Consider the following 17,495-nt stretch of genomic DNA (forward strand, 5'->3'; position numbering starts at 1 on the left):
ACAAAGTAAATTAATATTTAAAAGATTATACGTATAACAAGATCAAGTTAACGCTAAATTAATTTTTCCAAATTCAATTTGAAAAAGTAAAACATGGATAGCGCAAATGTACCCTAACCGTCATTTGAGTCGGGAAAACGAATATTCAACCTGCGGGATGTGTTGGTTCATTGAATGATCCTAGAGTGTAGCTACGAGTACATGAAGAAAAAATACATTAAGAAAAATTAGTACTGAATAAATGAAAAATAAATCCTGTTTCACATGAAAAAGGCTTTGAATACGCGATTGCTCGTTCTTGTCTTATCAAAATTGATTTATGCAACTCAAACATACAATGCTAAAATTAATTGCTTATAAATTAGTACTGCAAGTGTTGTTAACAACTAAGTAAAACACCTCATTTCAAACAAGAACACATTCAGGACTTCAAACGAGTGTAAATATTCTGAACATGTTCCGCAACATACACCATAAATTTCCTTCAACCAGGTAAGTCGAAAGCCAACGTCGAACTAAAAAACCTGCAAATTATAATGAACTACAACAAAGTTGCTTACGACACACACACCAAGCGGATGGTTTATTCAAACAGAAACATCTAAAAACTTTAAATTAAAAAAATCTATATCACAAGGCGTTAAAATTGTAATTGCATCCAAGAATACATATCCTATCAAATGCTGTTATAATTGACCAAATTGCTGTGAATTACGCGCTGACTATTCTACACGCTGATCAATACTCAGCAACATATGTCAGGAGTGTGTCAATGTGTACTCTGCTACTCATATTACTCAGTAAGATGAGTCAAAGTTCGTTTTCATTCCCCAATTGATAACGACCAAATTTCCTGCATGTAGTTCTTTTATTTTTACATCGCATCTGCAAACAATAGGAAGCGTGCTCAGCTTACAGCGATTTGTGATCAACACTACAAGGGACATGCTGAGGGAGGCGGTGGTCAAGACAATAGGGGACATGCTGAGAGCGGCGGTGGTCAAGACAATAGGGGACATGCTGAGGACGGCGGTGGTCAAGACAATAGGGGACATGCTGAGGGCGGCGGTGGTCAAGACAATAGGGGACATGCTGAGGGCGGCGGTGGTCAAGACAATAGGGGACATGCTGAGGGCGGCGGTGGTCAAGACAATAGGGGACATGCTGAGGGCGGCGGTGGTCAAGACAATAGGGGACATGCTGAGGGCGGCGGTGGTCAAGACAATAGGGGACATGCTGAGGGCGGCGGTGGTCAAGACAATAGGGGACATGCTGAGGGCGGCGGTGGTCAAGACAATAGGGGACATGCTGAGGGCGGCGGTGGTCAAGACAATAGGGGACATGCTGAGGGCGGCGGTGGTCAAGACAATAGGGGACATGCTGAGGGCGGCGGTGGTCAAGACAATAGGGGACATGCTGAGGGCGGCGGTGGTCAAGACAATAGGGGACATGCTGAGGGCGGCGGTGGTCAAGACAATAGGGGACATGCTGAGGGCGGCAGTGGTCAAGACAACAAGGGACATGCTGAGGGCGGCAGTCAAGACAATAGGGGACATGCTGAGGGCGGCGGCGGTCAATACATTAAGGGACATGCTGAGGGCGGCCGTGGTCAAGACAATAGGGGACATGCTGAATGCTGTATCGCGCATCATGGCCGCACACGTGAGACAGCATTTATTCTCACTGATTATGCTGTAGCGTCGGGCGTGCTGGGGGCCACAAACCCTGACACTCGTGAGCTAAAACATGAGCTTGACTTCACCTGAAACTGCAGGTATAATTTTGCTCTCTATTTACCTTGTCTGATTTCCGTGCCCTTCCTCAAGTTTGCGGGTATAAGATCGAGCGTTACTTGGTGTCATTATGTCGCTTATTATTTCCATCGAAGACCTACAAATAGCATTAGACGAAATCAAGCGCATTGGAATCAAACGAAATATTTCATTTACTACTGATTAGCAATAAATTATTGATAATGATAAAAAACATTTTCGTCTTTCTAACGAGCATTTCATGCTTAATTTTATTTAATTCGCTGGGCCGTCACGAGAATTTATACATGTCGCCATTATAATACATTTCCATTGAGAAAACTTCGACGCGAAACGGCTAGAGAAAATATCGCCACGGGATGGCAGGGTGGTTAAGAGTTCCTAGATTGGAATAGAGAGTTGTGGGTTCGAACCCAAGCTAGCAGTGAAAATTTATCGCCGTGTGGAGTCGGCGACAAGCCGCACTTGACCTAGTCCTCAACGCCTGTACTATTACAACTAACGAAATACATATATTACACATGGCACGATATTTTGTCATATTGTGTTATATACATCATGTTATATTGTGCCTTTCAGCAGACGATACATTAATGCGCATTACATTACATAGTACGTCTTAGCACACATGTGTGCCAGAACGTCATCGACGCTTCGGTAAAATCAGTACATAGTTGACACTTCACGTTCAGCCTAACGTGGTAACGCGGTAACCTTGACACCTGACGCTCAGTCTAACGTGGTAACGCGGTAACCTTGACACTTCACGTTCATTCTAACGTGGTAACGCGGTAACCTTGATACCTGACGCTCAGTCTAACGTGGTAACACGGTAACATTAACACCTGACGTTCAGTCTAACGTGGTAACGCGGTAACATTAACACCTGACGCTCAGTCTAACGTGGTAACGCGGTAACATTCAGTCGTACGTGGTAACGCGGTAACCATGACACCTGACGTTCAGTCTAACGTGGTAACGCGGTAACATTCAGTCGTACGTGGTAACGCGGTAACCATGACACCTGACGTTCAGTCTAACGTGGTAACGCGGTAACCTTAACACCTGACGCTCAGTCTAACGTCTGTCTCTTATACACATCTAGATGTGTATAAGAGACAGAGTCAAGACAATAAGGGACATGCTTAGGGCGGCGGTGGTCAAGACAATAGGGGACATGCTGAGGGCGACGGTNAGGCTGCCTGCACGTTGCACCGTGGCCCGCGCGTTGCAAAGCTGTCCGCATGCAGCATCTTGGCCCGCGCGACGCCAGTGGTCCAGACTCCAGGCCCCGGCCTTCAGTTGCGTTGTCGGCGGCGTGTTGGGAGGTTGTACGTATCGAAGCTTAGCTGCAGCAGGAACCTCTCGCGTCTCATGGACTAGATTAGAGGGTAGATGTGTTAATAGTAGAGTTAACTAGAAGGTAGACGTGTTAATAGTAAAGTTTCCTAGAGGGTAGACGTGTGTAATGAAGACTATACTTCATCGGGTTCGTTTCACTCACGCGAGTACTCCGAACATTAACGAACACGAACAATTTGCCTAAATCAGAACAAGAGGCTAAATTTACATTAAAAGGCAATACAAAACACGAAACAATTTGGCACCTTAGCTGTTAACTGTAACGCTTCTAACGATAGATCCGCGATTGGTGAACGCGTGAGAGTGAGCAGTCGGTCCACGTGGTGAACGCGTGAGAGTGAGCAGTCGGTCCACGTGGTGAACGCGTGAGTACGAAAAGCTGCGAGGACGAGCTTAAATAGTACAACCTGGAGTCCAGCCCACGCGAGATCTGCAACCCTACACATTGAAAATAATATAATACTGCAGAACCAATCGCACTGAGACCAATCGCACGTTAATAATGGAATCGCAATATTACCACTCAATAGCTGCTGATTATCAAATATGCACAACAGATTTTATTATATAGCTTAATTTGATTGACTGGAACATCTTGCCATTAAAGGCAAGGAAAGTTGACCAGAAACCAAAGTAAGTGACGGCGTAATGGTTATTGTCAAAAATGCCCAGAAACTGATTTTAACGCAGCCAAGTAAGTGGAGCATGATCGGTTTGAATTACAAACTTACTACCATTCAAATAATCGTGAAAATATCATACAGCCCACTTATTAGATAAAAATTATACTTCAATTACTGAATTACAGAGTAATTACTCTCAGCTTTCGATACATTTTGACTAATGAAGTACACAGGTTTAAAGTTACCATCAACAATTTGTCCCATGACAGCACCCAAATCATGCAGACAAGCATCTGTTTACACAACAAAAGGTACATCAGGTTTCGGTATCGTGAGGATCACGTCTTGCGACATTAAGTTTAGCGAGACATGATCGTAAACATTTACTATTCTTATCAGTCCATGCTAGCTTATCAGGGCATGCTTTATTCAACATTTCCGTCAATAATACCGTATGTTGAGCTAAGTTAGGCACAAATCTCCGATAGAAATTCAGGAACCCGAGATATAATCTCAACTCTTTCATATGCTCAGGCTCTAGAAAATTCTTAAGCGCATCCACCTTAGTAGGATCTGGTCTGATTTCACCTTGACCGATAATAAATCTTAAGAATTTCACAGCAGTTTGCGAAAATTACATTTGCGCAAATTTGTCCGGGAGGCACGTTTATGCTCCTCCAGATTTATTATATATTTCTACCTGAATCTGAGGACAGGGTACTAGAGACGCAGTGAACTGGCAGTGACGCAGTGAACTAACAGTGACGCAGTGACGCAGTGAACGGGCAGTGATGCAGTGAACTTGCAGTGACGCAGTGAACTTGCAGAGACGCAGTGAACTTGCAGTGACGCAGTGAACTTGCAGTGACGCAGTGAACTTGCAGTGACGCAGTGAACTGACAGTGACGCAGTGAAGCGGCAGTGACGCAGTGAAGCGGCAGTGACACAAGCAGTGATTCAGCCCCAGGATGACACGGCTGAAGTTGCTGTGCATGATTGCTGTGCTGTGGCGGAGCACAGCATGGGCAGGAGACCAGCCTCTTCCAGAGGCACTGAGGCACAGCTACCCCACACAGAGGCAGGGTGAGGCAGGGTGGTCATGAGGCAGGGTGGGTTATGAGGCAGAGTGGGTTATGAGGCAGAGTGGGTTATGATACTCTCGCAGTGGCCTCCCACTCACAATTTGCTTGTTCTTTAATCAGTATATATTGCCTATATCTGTACCACTAATTACATTCATTTTGCGCTAGATTTACTGTCAAGTGGCGCTTAATTTTTGATTGAATGTCTTCTAAGCCACTTCGTACTGAGGGAACGCGGTACTCTTTCCAATGGTGAATAAATTATGCATTTTCAATTTGTACTTAAATAACTACGAATTTACAATTCGTATTTATTTCGACCCGGTACAATGTCCTTAACAATAGCGACATGCATTATAGATCACCATTACCTACAGCTAGCAACCACCACCTGCAACCATCACCTGCAACCACCACCTGCAACCACCACCTGCAACCACCACCTGCAACCACCACCTGCAACCACCACCTGCAACCACCACCTGCAACCACCACCTGCAACCACCACCTGCAACCACCACCTGCAACCACCACCTGCAACCACCACCTGCAACCACCACCTGCAACCACCACCTGCAACCACCACCTGCAACCACCACCTGCAACCACCACCTGCAACCACCACCTGCAACCACCACCTGCAACCACCACCTGCAACCACCACCTGCAACCACCACCTGCAACCACCACCTGCAACCACCACCTGCAACCACCACCTGCAACCACCACCTGCAACCACCACCTGCAACCACCACCTGCAACTACCAATTTTTAATCAGCCTATATATGCGCTCACTAAGCCAGGCTGTACTTGCACAGCGTCAAACAATGGCGCGGTCGCTGCACCGTAGGACGGAGTTCACGCAACACAGCGACGGCAGCGCACAGCATTGTTGTACAGCGGCGGCAGCGCACAGCATTGTTGCACAGCGACGGCAGCGCACAGCATTGTTGCACAGCGACGGCAGCGCACAGCATTGTTGCACAGCGACGGCAGCGCACAGCATTGTTGCACAGCGACGGCAGCGCACAGCATTGTTGCACAGCGACGGCAGCGCACAGCATTGTTGCACAGCGGCGGCAGTGCACAGCATTGTTGTACAGCGGCGGCAGTGCACAGCATTGTTGCACAGCGGCGGCAGCGCACAGCATTGATGCACAGATCACTAGTCTGGGTGGTGTAGATTTTTTTTCTCGTATCTCGCTGTCTTTGGTCTCGCGTGTCTCGCCCTCTGTCGTGAGAGGTCGTCTTGTCTCCGCACGATGTTTTTTGCACAATTATCGACCACTGGCCACTAGATATTGCGCGACCACCGATCAGCTGGACATAATTGATGCGAGTAGCTCTGTATTCGTACGTTTGAACTTAACAGCCCAATCGTACGTCAAAACATAAGGACATTGTATACAAATAGTTGAGTTCTTGTAATGTTACGGTGAGCCAAAATTTCTTAGAGGTTGTATAGTTAGTTCATATACCTATGAGAATTTTAAAAAAGATGTCCACACTTAGGTTATGATTTTAAATCAGGGCTCAAGCCAAGCGGTTGGCTGGTTTAGCTAATTTAGGTACATGGATGTGATTAGTTAACGCTTAAAACACTCCTTCTGTTTCAAGCGGAAATAATATCCAAAGTTACTCATATTTTGTACAATATCAATAAGATATTCCCGACGTTGCAGATAAGAAGTTCTGGGAGGCGAAGGCTCAGCAGGACCTCCACGATATCCTGACGCGGGAGCGCAACCTCAACCCAGCCAAGAACGTCGTCCTGTTCCTGGGGGACGGCATGGGACTGCCGTCCATCACCGCCGCCAGGATCTACAAAGGGCAATACAGGGGCGCCGTGTCGGGGGAGGAGCAGCAGCTCGTCTTCGAAACTTTTCCCAGCGTATCGCTCGCTAAGGTAGGCCTAAGCCAGCCAAAACACGATCTCTTCTGCATGGGGTGAGCCTTATTAATCGAAAACACGGCCTCATGCGAGGTATGCCTGTGGCACAAAACCACGGTTTCTTCTAAGGTAATTATAAACCGGCCCCAAAACGGTTGTCTCAGCTTGTAATAATACGAGCGAATAAAAAGAAGTGCCCTTTCAAGCGAATACCAACGGATTCTCTTGAAACTCAGGAAATAATATTTCTGGCCAGAACCCGTGGCCTCATCTTGCTATTCACTCGTATATCAGGCAAAAATTGTCTAATTACTATTTATTGCTAGGTTTTTGTTCAAAATTGGGAAGTGCATTTTTAATTATGTGGCATGCACGTCCCTGTACAGACTTACTGCGTGGACAAACAAGTGCCGGACAGCGCGTGCACCGCCACAGCCTTCCTCTGTGGGGTTAAAACAAATTACGAGGTCCTTGGGGCGGACGCTGGGGTGATCCCGGGTAACTGCACAACCCTCACTGACGACAATAAACTCTCTTCACTGGCAAGTCTCGCTCTGGATGCTGGGAAGAGGGCAGGTCAGTCTCACTTTCGTGAACGAAAATCGTTTAATTTTTTCAATTGATTCAAACTTGGATTTGGTTGTAAGCGGGTAAATAGCGGAAGGTTATTCTAAGAGAAATGAGAAGTTCTGCTGTGATCGACCCGATCAGTCACTTCGGACCTTTCAACGGACCTTCACGTTCAGGATCAGCGAGATGAGTCACCTGGACTTCTGAGTCAGGTTGTGGCATCTGTGACTACTCACTGGGAATGAGAAGAAAGAGAGAGGTACATCATACTGTACATTTGAAAGATGATGACCGGACTAGATCCAAACTTTGGAAGCGAGACCTTCAAGATAGAGACACATTTCATTGAAAGTAGGAGGAGACTATGCACTGTGCAGGATACCCCCACTTAACTACCGAGCGGCGGCCAGAGTTCAGAATCTTCGGGAGAGATCTCTTTTCGCGGCAGGACCGTGGCTGTTCAAAACCTTGTCTAAGGAACTGGAAGGATGGGACTTCACCCTTAAGACATTCAAGAGACGACTGGATGCGTTTTTGAGCACGACCCCGTTTTGTCCATCTGTGTCCCACTACCCTCAGCCAGTAGCAAGCAATAGCAGTTTGCATCAGCTGTTCTAACTTGGGGCAGATGCACGGTAGTCGAGTCCAATGTTATATCCGGGCCCCGTTGACAATGATCGTGAGTCGGTCGTTCAATGATCACACGTCGTTAGCGGCTTAATTGAAGACCCGTGTTTTACCGGGGCTGATATAGGTATGTCTTTCTTTACTTGATGTGGACTTATGTTGCACTTGTGATGGATTTACGCTTCACTTACACCGCACATGCACAAAACTTACGCTGCGCAAGTGCCTAACATACGCTACTCGTGCGCCTAACTTACCCGCTCTTCGGCCAGGTTTCGTGACGAGTACGCGCGTGACGCACGCAACGCCGGCCGCGCTGTACGCGCACATTGCGCACCGCGACTGGGAGTGCGACGAGAAGCTGACGACGGCGCGTGACGAATGCCCCGACGTGAAGGATATCGCCATGCAGCTCGTCGAGGACGACCCTGGCAGGAGGTTGCATGTTAGTCATGGTTGCAGCCTTTAGCGTTACTTCTTTAGAATAAAATAATTGCAGGAATAAATATCAAATATATAGTTATGGGAAGAATATTTTATTTAATAAATTCAACATCCACGCTAATAACTGTCGGGAGTGCAGGTGATCATGGGCGGGGGGCGCCAGTACCTGAGCGCCGCCGCCACCGGCGGACCCGGTGACCCCATCGGGCCCAAGGACTGCCGGCGCCAGGACGGCAGGAACCTCATGGAAGAGTGGCTGGTAAGGGGGAGGCTGATCAGGGAGTGGCTGAGTGGCTTGTCAGGGAGTGGCTAGTTAGGTAGTGGCTGAGTTGTTGGTCAGGGAGTAGCTGAGTGGCTGACCAGGGCGTGGCTAATCAAGGAGTGGCTGAGTACCGCTGGTCAGGGCTTAGCTAAGTGGCTCACTTCAGCAGCCGTCCCCTCACTTTAGCGGCCGCCCCCTCACTGTAGCGGCCGTTTCTTCACTATAGTGACTGTCCCCCTCACTGCACGTTGGTTTCCGCCCAGGATCGGCACGAGCGAGATGGGAAGAGAGCGGCGATCGTCCAAAGCCACAGCGCCCTCAGTAACCTCAGCACCGATGGTCTGCAACACCTTATGGGTGAGAGTATTCCCTCAATATCACAACAAATTCTTTTAGCGGGTAGGACTAGCTTCTTCCCCAGCTCAACAAATAATTGTTCCAAATGTGTTGTGACTCTAGCTACTACCCCAGCACAAAAATAACTGCTCTCAACTTGTGTGAATAGTAACTCCCGCATCTCAGGAAATAATTGTTCCCAACGGGTGAGATTAGCAATTCCCCCAGCACAAAAATAACTGCTGCCAACGGGTGTGGTTAGAAACTCCCCATCTTAACAAATAACTGCTCCCAACGGGTGGGACTAGCTCTCCGCCAGCACAAAAATAAATGCTCCCACGGGTTAGACTCGATGGTTTGGTAGCAGAAAGAGTAACTATATAGTTCGTCGGCCGCAGGTATCTTCGCGAACGGCCACGTGCCTTACGAGCACGAGAAGGTCCTGCAGAGCTTGGACCTGCCGACGCTGGCACAGATGACGCGGAAGGCCATCGAGGTGCTGCAGCAGGGAGACAAGGGCTTCTTTCTCCTGGTATTACGAGCCTCCGGAGTTGTCATATTCCCTCACAAGAATAATGTTGTTGATCCATGTTGACCAATAATTCAAATATGCAGCGTATTTGTATTAGCGACAGAATATCATCTCCTATACTAGCAAGACTGTGAGTTAGTTGAAAAGACGAGGGCATTTGCGTGACGATCTCCTGCTTACGAGATCGCATCATTAATCCTAACGTACCGTACATAATCTAACCTAATTAATCTAACCTTATTTGAACTAATAATTCTTGACCAAACCTATCGTAGCCCTAATAAATACCCATGAACTAGCACTTCTGATGACAAACCAAGCGCAACCAATCGTCCTAATTTAACCTGACCTAACTTAACCGGGTAAGTCACCCTAACCTCACTCACACTAACCTAGCCTATCTAAACGTAACCCAGCTTGCCAAAACTCCATTCCTTCAATCTTAATCAACCTTGCCAGACTTATGTCACCTAACACCCCTCCAAACCAACCTAACGAAGCCCACCTGAACCTCACCCTCGACATCGTGTCAGGTCGAGGGAGGCCGCATCGACCACGGCCACCACGACAACAAGGCGAGACTGGCGCTGGACGAGTTGCTTGCCTTTGACGACGCCGTGCAGGTGGCGCTCGACATGCTCGACACCAGCGTGAGTCACGACCTTAAAAACTCACTCAGGTACCCGGTAACGGAGTTTCGATTTGGACGTCACCTCTGACAGCTATCGACAGCCAAAGAATAGCGACGTCGCAGAGTTTCGTAGCTTGCAGGAGCTATCGCCCCACCCTATGAGCCTTGATCTCGGTGCAGCTTGACCATTCGAGCAAATTCAAATATAAAAATTACACACGCTTGACACCAGCGTTAGTCGTTACTCAGTGATCGCGTTGGGTAATGCGAAGTGTTTGTGCGGTTATAGGAAGCGAAAAGTGTTTTTATGCAGAGGTAATGCGAAATGTTTGTGTTTGTGTGGTGCAGGAGACGCTGGTGGTGGTAACGGCGGACCACAGCCATGTGATGACCATGAACGGCTACCCTCCTCGAGGGCAGAGCATCACAAGTGAGTTCACCATATTCTGTAGTGTCAGTGTTCGTAGATTCTTCATGATGTATTCGTATCATGAGTTCATGCTTTTCACGAGTTCCAGTTCAATATTTGGAATTGTCTATTCGAGCAGTGCGGGGGTCACCTGCGCGTAAAATGTATCAAGAGTAATATGTGCAGGGTGCGCTGTATGAGAGTTATGGAAAGCAACGAAACCCATTAGGTGTGTTGTGGGCCTTTGCCGTTAAGAGCAACGCCCGCAGCCTTCACCCAATCACTTGTTTCCGGTAACATTTGAACTTGAAGCGAGCTGTATTTCAGGCTTCGCCTCTATGGGCGACGACTTGCTGCCATACACAACCCTGATGTACACCAACGGCCCGGGCTTCAACTTCTCAGTGGTGAACAACACCGCAGCCCGCTTCGACGTCTCCAAGGACGACGTCAGCAGCTTCAACTACACGCAGCTCAGCTCCGTCTTAATGAAGTCGGAGACTCACGGTGGAGAAGACGTAGCGGTTTATGCTATTGGTAAGAGTTCACATGTTACATTTTTTGAAATACTTGTAACGTGTGTTTTGTGTATATACCTGCGACATTTCGTCTCAAATGTCTTCTTTAAATCTCGGTGGTAGCCAAGTGTCGATTTATAGTTGTCTATTTATAGTTATATTGGCTAGTAAGAATATGCAATCGTTCATGGCAGGTCCGATGTCGCACTTGTTCGAAGGCGTGCACGAACAGAACTACATAGCGCATGCCGTGGCGTACGCCGCGTGTGTGGGTGCGAACAAGGCACACTGTCAGAGCGCTGCTTCACCCACTGTCGTCCCCCACTTGGTACTGATCCTGTCGCTGGGCGGCCTGCTCAGAGGTGTCTAATGTTGCAGTCACCCGGAGCGTTATTCACCGCAAAAATAACAGCAGGAAGACTCAACACATTTATTTGCTCAACATTTCACCGAACTGCATAACATCTACGGATACCTACGCATCACGTACGCGTCGACGGGGAGTGTCGTCTACCGGCGCTGGCTGACGCCTTCCGGCGACGCATGCCGGGCCTTAGCTCGGCATGCGTCACATACACCTAACATTTACGGCGCCGTAGGCTAGCATGTCATGTAAACGCAACATTCACTCCACATCACCATATTACCTTACTATTACTCATAGTTGAAATTAGCAACAAAAACACTAAATAAGTTACAAATGAAATCCTACTCGTACAGAGTGACCTAAATAGTACAGTATTATAATGAAATATATATAGATCGGAGTGAAAAGAAACTGATGCAAATGGCTGTTCAGAATGTTAATAAACGCGATGGGATCAAAAATAGGAGACGTACGGCTGTTCAGGTTCAACAGAACCGATGTAGTCAAACTCCCGACTACTATCGTAGTTGACATACGGTATGCCGTTCGTGCCTTGGTCTACTAGTAACCTAAATAGCTAGCCCGTGGTTGTAAATAACGGTGGTTGTAATAACTTCAGTGGTTGTAAAACGTACGACCTAGTCATGCACCACTGGACTCTCTTGGTAGTGCTTATTTAAGTGGAAACCTTAGGAGAAAATTTAAGTAACAGTCGGAAATAGGAACAAATTTTGTGAAGTTTCTCATAACATAACATAACATAACATAACATAGTGATGTCGGCTCTGAAGTGTAGGCCTGATGTGGCCTGTCGCCGATTCTTTTCCATTTCGTGCCTTGTTCATAGATCTAAACTCGTGTCATTTGACCGGATCTTTTCATGACTGGCGATAGTTTGAAGAAGCTACTAGACTTCCACCGGGTTCGATAAGACATGACCTCTCTGAAGCCTGTCTCACATGGCATGACCTCTGAAGCCTGTCTCACATAGCATGACCTTTCTGAAGCCTGTCTCGCGTGTCATGACCTCTCTGAAGCCTGTCTCACGTAGCATTACCTCTCTGAAGCCTGTCTCACGTGGCGTGACCTCTCTGAAGCCTGTCTCGCGACCTTTGCTTACGGATAATTTTATGCAAGAATAAAACTTTTCGCCGAACCGGCCCACAACCGAGGATATTGTCAGATTTTATTTTGCGTGTCTTGAAGAGCGCGGCACGTAAAGCTCACTATTCACTATTGTATAACTGCAAGGTAAATGAAAAAATCTTTACCTGTAAAATATATTCGAACATCCGCACAAGATAAACGAGAAAAAAACGCAACTAGTTCCACACGCCACATAGCAGAGCACGAGGTATGACACGCCACATGGCAGCATATCGCGCAGTGACACATGCCACATCGCGTGGTGCCACATGGAAGCATGACGCGTGATGCCACAGCACACAACGTCTTATTGCGTGATGCCTCTACAAACGCATCAAATGTCTGCACTCAAACTCGACATAGTGATGAGTGCCTGAAATTTAAGTAAAATGATTGCACGAAGCAATCAACTTCCATATTTACTTCACTTGAACGACGGTGCGCATGACCGAAGCGATCGTTTTAGCATAAAATATTCCTGTTGTTACCTGACGTCCTAGCTCGGCCAGTCTATTGCAAACTTACCTCGTATTTGAAATACTCGAAACATTTGAATTGGATGCAACTTTTGAGAGTAATTTTGTATTTATTGAAGCACTGCCGAGTTTAAAACATCCACCGCACAGAGAGCATTTGCTTATAAAAGCTAAACTCACACGAGTGTCGGTATAATAGGTACTACATCTGTTAATAAAAACATAATTCTCATATACATAGTTACATCATAGTCATCACCATTGGAGATAACAGGATGATAGAAACTAACACTGCAAGGTGGTTGCAGCAAGCATATCCTGGTAGACAGAAGCTGCGGGGCTGGGCACACGACGAGGTCACCCGAGGCAGCGGTAGCACGCGGTCATGTTGTCTTCATGAAGAAAACTGCACGAGAAACAATACATTAGAACCATGCCTACCATGACTGCGAGCAGTGAAGGGTACAGGAACAATAGAAGGCATGATGACCCATGTAAAAGTACCATACGCACATGATATTCAACGAGTGGTGGAGCAAAAACAGTTTAGGTACGTGGGTGGTGGTGCAGCAACAGTGTATGTAGCTGAGTGGTGGTGCAGCAACAGTGTATGTAGCAGAGTGGTGGTGCAGCAACAGTGTATGTAGCTGAGTGATGGTGCAGCAACAGTGTAGGTGAGTAATAAAAAAATGAGTTACTGAGTCACATGCTAATAGCAAAAACACAGCAGATTTTGTGTAAGAAAACGTGACGTCCTGTAGCTTCTGCACTGACTCAAAATTGATCAAGTTATTATGTCAAAGTCTAACCAATCAAGTTTTTTATTTGAAGCGAAAAAGTTTGCACAGCCTCCAGTTAGGAGGAAAAGCACTTGCCTGTTCATTCTGCATTCACGACAGAAGAACTTTTTACATTTGTAACAGATCCTGAGGCAGTCGTGGCAAAAATTCTTGCTACAGTCGGAGCAGGACTGCAGCGCCTTGCCACAGCTGCAGCTGCACCGGTCCTGCAGGATCAGGGTAGCAGTAATGGCTTAAGTTATCAATCCCATAGAGCCCAGTCTATGGCTAAGGCTTCTATGAACACAATTTTTTTGATAATTTTTCACAATTATGCTTATATGCCACAGGAGCACATCAACCATCTAAATGTTTTTTTTTTAAATTGGAAAGGGGTTAACTAATCCAACCAGCTTGTTAGTGGTAATGCAGTTAAACAAAATTATTATTGTATATTTTCTAGGTCCTTTGTATTGGGTACAAACAATGACAACATAGGCTCGATAATTTAAACATTTCAAACATGATCAGAACTCTACCTTCAAATAGAACCAAAACAAAGCTTGAATGACAATAGCACTCAAATAATTACTTCAATGGAGCATGGTTATGACACACACTTCAGATTAGACTAAATCAAGCCATGACCAGAATGTCAAGACACTAAAAATATTGATAGTTATGCAAAATCTCATCACAAATAAAAAACTTTAATAGTTTTCTTAGCAGAATTTCACTGGGTAGTCTCCATGATCAAGCATTAGCACTAGCAGGACCCAAAATTTGGGCATCTTTACCCATAGATAACAACCTGCAGGGAACCCTCCATATATAGGTACCTATAGCACTAGTCTCAAAATGACCAAAAAATCAAAGGACTTGCTGGAAGGATGGAAACCGTAAAATATCTATAGTAAGCCATACTTAATTCTTCCAATTTTTGCACAAAGGTCAATTAGAGCTACAACTGCAAGAGGCATTCTCACCATAATAGATTTTGGAGAAGTAGACAGTGCAAAGGCTCGAGATAAGCCACCCCTGCTGTCAATGGTCAGCTGATGTTGCAGAAAGCTGGCTGCCACAACAGGCTTATCATTCACAGCATGGAAAGCTTCAGACTCTGCAGTTCCTGCTTCATTGCACTTGGAGGTGACGTGGGGACATTCATCAGTCAATTCCCTTGAACAAGACAAGTCATGCTTGGACTGCACTATCTTGGGAATACCAGTAAAGTAACTGGTGATGCTTCTCTGAGAACTGTCTTGGAAGTCAATTTCATTTTCTGCTGATAATTCTGTGCTGCTTAAAGATTCTGAAATAGATGCTGATTGAATTTGAGAGTTGCTCATCCAGAAGTTTCTGCTGCCACTGAAGAGACGATCCAGTGTTCGATCTGAAACAAGAATAAAATAATATACGTTTAAAAATTACTTTTTAAAGACAACACTTCCAAAGAATCCAGTATCTTCAATCTTACAGATGTACAATGAATTTCTCATCTAATTTTCGAAAATTAAAAAAATTTATTTTTACATTTTTTAATAGGTATATATAATTTTTTTAATATATAAATTTTTTCAAAATTATTTATTCTCTTAATTGATTCATGCATTGCCTCTGACTTCACACAAGTGTGCAAAATTTCAGATCAATCAGACAGGTAAAAGTGTGCCAGATATCAGTTATAAGATTTGTAGCTGACAAAATTATTTTATCAATTTTTTTATACTTGAAAAAAAAAATTTTTATTTTTTAAAATCTTTTATTTTGACATTTGATTCATGCATTGTCTCCAACTTTACACAAGTGTGCCAAATTTCAGATCGATTGGAAAGGTAGAAGTGTGTTAAATATCGATTATAAGATTTGTAGCAGACAGACAGACAGACAGACAAGAAGTGAAGTTAAAGAGAAGTGTTGTAATTAGCAGGGCATCCTTGCTATCCGTAGACTGAAGCTAGTCATTTTCTGGGCATACGTGCTATCTGTAGGCTGAAGGTAGGAAATACAAGGACCTCCATGCTATCAGTAGAAAATATGTACATATAAAAAACTTCATGGTTTATTAAATGAAGAATATTTTGATTGCACAAAGTAGGGCTCACAAAAGGTGCTGCATGAGTGACTCCTAAGGAGACTGAATATTTCCTAGTTTCTTACTTAAAATTGAAATCTTGTGGCTCCCAAGTGTCATTCTTGATAATTTTTTAATTTAATGGCTCATTCATGCAATTTTGTTAACAAATATATAGGAGATGGATAATAACTTGTGCAAAATTTTTTATAAAAAACAGAGGTGTATTTATGCAAGATCAATCTGGGAAATTTGAAGTGCCATTCCCAAAATTCTACCAAGACAAGCAAGTGTAGTGACCATCTGGGACAATATAATGTAAGAAAAAGCAAGCTAAAGTGGCTACAATCTACTGTAGGTATCTAAACTATGGGCAATGATGCATGTAGTTCCGATTGCAGCATGTAGATTGATATTGCGCATTGGTCATTTCAATAGTAAATTGCAATTCATGGAGAATCATAATTGGCAAACGCCCTCCAGTGGCATCTATCTCAAACATACATTGGCATCATGGTGCAATGAATTCTGCGTCCTTGACCTATATTGTGCCACACTCGACAGCCTGGACTGTGATTGATTGTGATATTATCCACTCCAGTCTCCAAATGTGAATGGTTGGTGGCAATGGTGGGATTGTGATGCCATGATGCCATCCACTCAGACCACTTGACTGACTTTCATTTGGTTGCAAATGTGGTGTCAAGGCAGATACTTTCTTATACACTTTGAATTCAATTTTTAAGTCCTATAAGTAAACCAGTAAAGTATTATGGATACAGGATACCAGCATTATCATACGCAAGAAATTGGTTTAAATCTTGAGTAGATGAAAAATTAAATAAAACTGGTTCCAATATTCTGTGGCCTGTCAGATTGTGGTGTCATCTGCTCCAGACTGCAATTATTTATTTGATGGCCTATCAAATATGCTATGTTTACAGGTTAATTTAATACCCCCCTAGAATTTCAAACTGTTTAGTTTTTCCTGAAGAAATTTGTTACAAGACAAATTTGGAAGATCATCATATAGGGCAGAAGTTTCGTAAAATTGAGAGCGAAAACGTTTGTTTTGCAAATGATCTAAGAAAATTGCAGATAAAATTGTATTTTTTCGTAGAAAAATAATCAATTTAGCAAAGTGTTATAGAAAAGGATAAAATTTGCCAGATTCATCATACAGGGGCATTTTTACCCAATTCTCTGGTGGCTATTGTCCAATTTCCCAGTTAGGCCCTAGGGAGTTAGGGTTTGAAGTAAAATTTTCAAAAATAGTAGGCAAAAATATGCCTGTTCCTAATTTAGGCAAAGGCTTAAAATTAATTAGGCAAAGGCTGTAGGAATGAGTGAAATCAAGTAATTAATGGACTGCAAGCAGGAAGAATAGTGCTAGTGGTAAAGCAGAGACTTTTTTAGACTCTTCCTGCAGTTTATTTCTGAGCTCTATAAGTAAAGTACCGTAAAATGGGGTAGGGTAAACGCGGTATATTCCGACATCGTAGGTAATTCCGTCACCTCTCTAGCTTTTCCTTTATATTAAGCTTTGTTTTAGTTCCATGCGTTCATTGATGGTTGAAATGGTGACGTCATACA

The 17,495-nt window shown here is 44.7% G+C and overlaps 4 protein-coding genes across 4 annotated transcripts in view; 3 read left to right on the top strand and 1 right to left on the bottom strand.

Moving 5' to 3' along the window:
- Positions 1-454: 454 nt before the first annotated feature.
- On the top strand, positions 455-1,766 carry LOC108678860 (circumsporozoite protein-like). Its single transcript, XM_018167355.1, has 2 exons — positions 455-492; positions 899-1,766. The coding sequence occupies exons 1-2, from the start codon at positions 455-457 to the stop codon at positions 1,764-1,766; spliced, it is 906 nt and encodes a 301-aa protein (XP_018022844.1).
- A 3,422-nt stretch (positions 1,767-5,188) lies between these two features.
- Positions 5,189-5,614, top strand: LOC125178052 (carboxypeptidase Y-like). The gene has a single exon (XM_047880966.1). The coding sequence runs from the start codon at positions 5,189-5,191 to the stop codon at positions 5,612-5,614; it is 426 nt and encodes a 141-aa protein (XP_047736922.1).
- A 910-nt stretch (positions 5,615-6,524) lies between these two features.
- Positions 6,525-12,168, top strand: LOC108678861 (alkaline phosphatase, tissue-nonspecific isozyme-like). Its single transcript, XM_018167356.2, has 10 exons — positions 6,525-6,746; positions 7,118-7,307; positions 8,201-8,373; positions 8,512-8,631; positions 8,898-8,991; positions 9,369-9,502; positions 10,036-10,152; positions 10,482-10,563; positions 10,870-11,079; positions 11,255-12,168. Exons 1-10 carry the CDS (start codon positions 6,630-6,632, stop codon positions 11,428-11,430), a joined length of 1,413 nt encoding a protein of 470 aa, XP_018022845.2. The 5' UTR covers positions 6,525-6,629; the 3' UTR covers positions 11,431-12,168.
- A 525-nt stretch (positions 12,169-12,693) lies between these two features.
- LOC108678867 overlaps positions 12,694-17,495 on the bottom strand; it is a 7,395-nt gene continuing 2,593 nt past the window's right edge. Inside the window, exons 2-4 of the mRNA XM_018167363.2 lie at positions 14,815-15,221; positions 13,925-14,055; positions 12,694-13,455 (exon numbers count right to left, since the gene is read on the bottom strand). Coding sequence (XP_018022852.1) covers positions 13,407-13,455; positions 13,925-14,055; positions 14,815-15,221 — 587 coding nt within the window. The 3' untranslated portion in view covers positions 12,694-13,406. The remainder of the gene's footprint in view (positions 13,456-13,924; positions 14,056-14,814; positions 15,222-17,495) is intronic.

This window comes from Hyalella azteca, unplaced genomic scaffold, assembly GCF_000764305.2.
Source record: "Hyalella azteca isolate HAZT.00-mixed unplaced genomic scaffold, Hazt_2.0.2 contig6695, whole genome shotgun sequence".
Lineage (NCBI taxonomy): Eukaryota > Metazoa > Arthropoda > Malacostraca > Amphipoda > Hyalellidae > Hyalella > Hyalella azteca.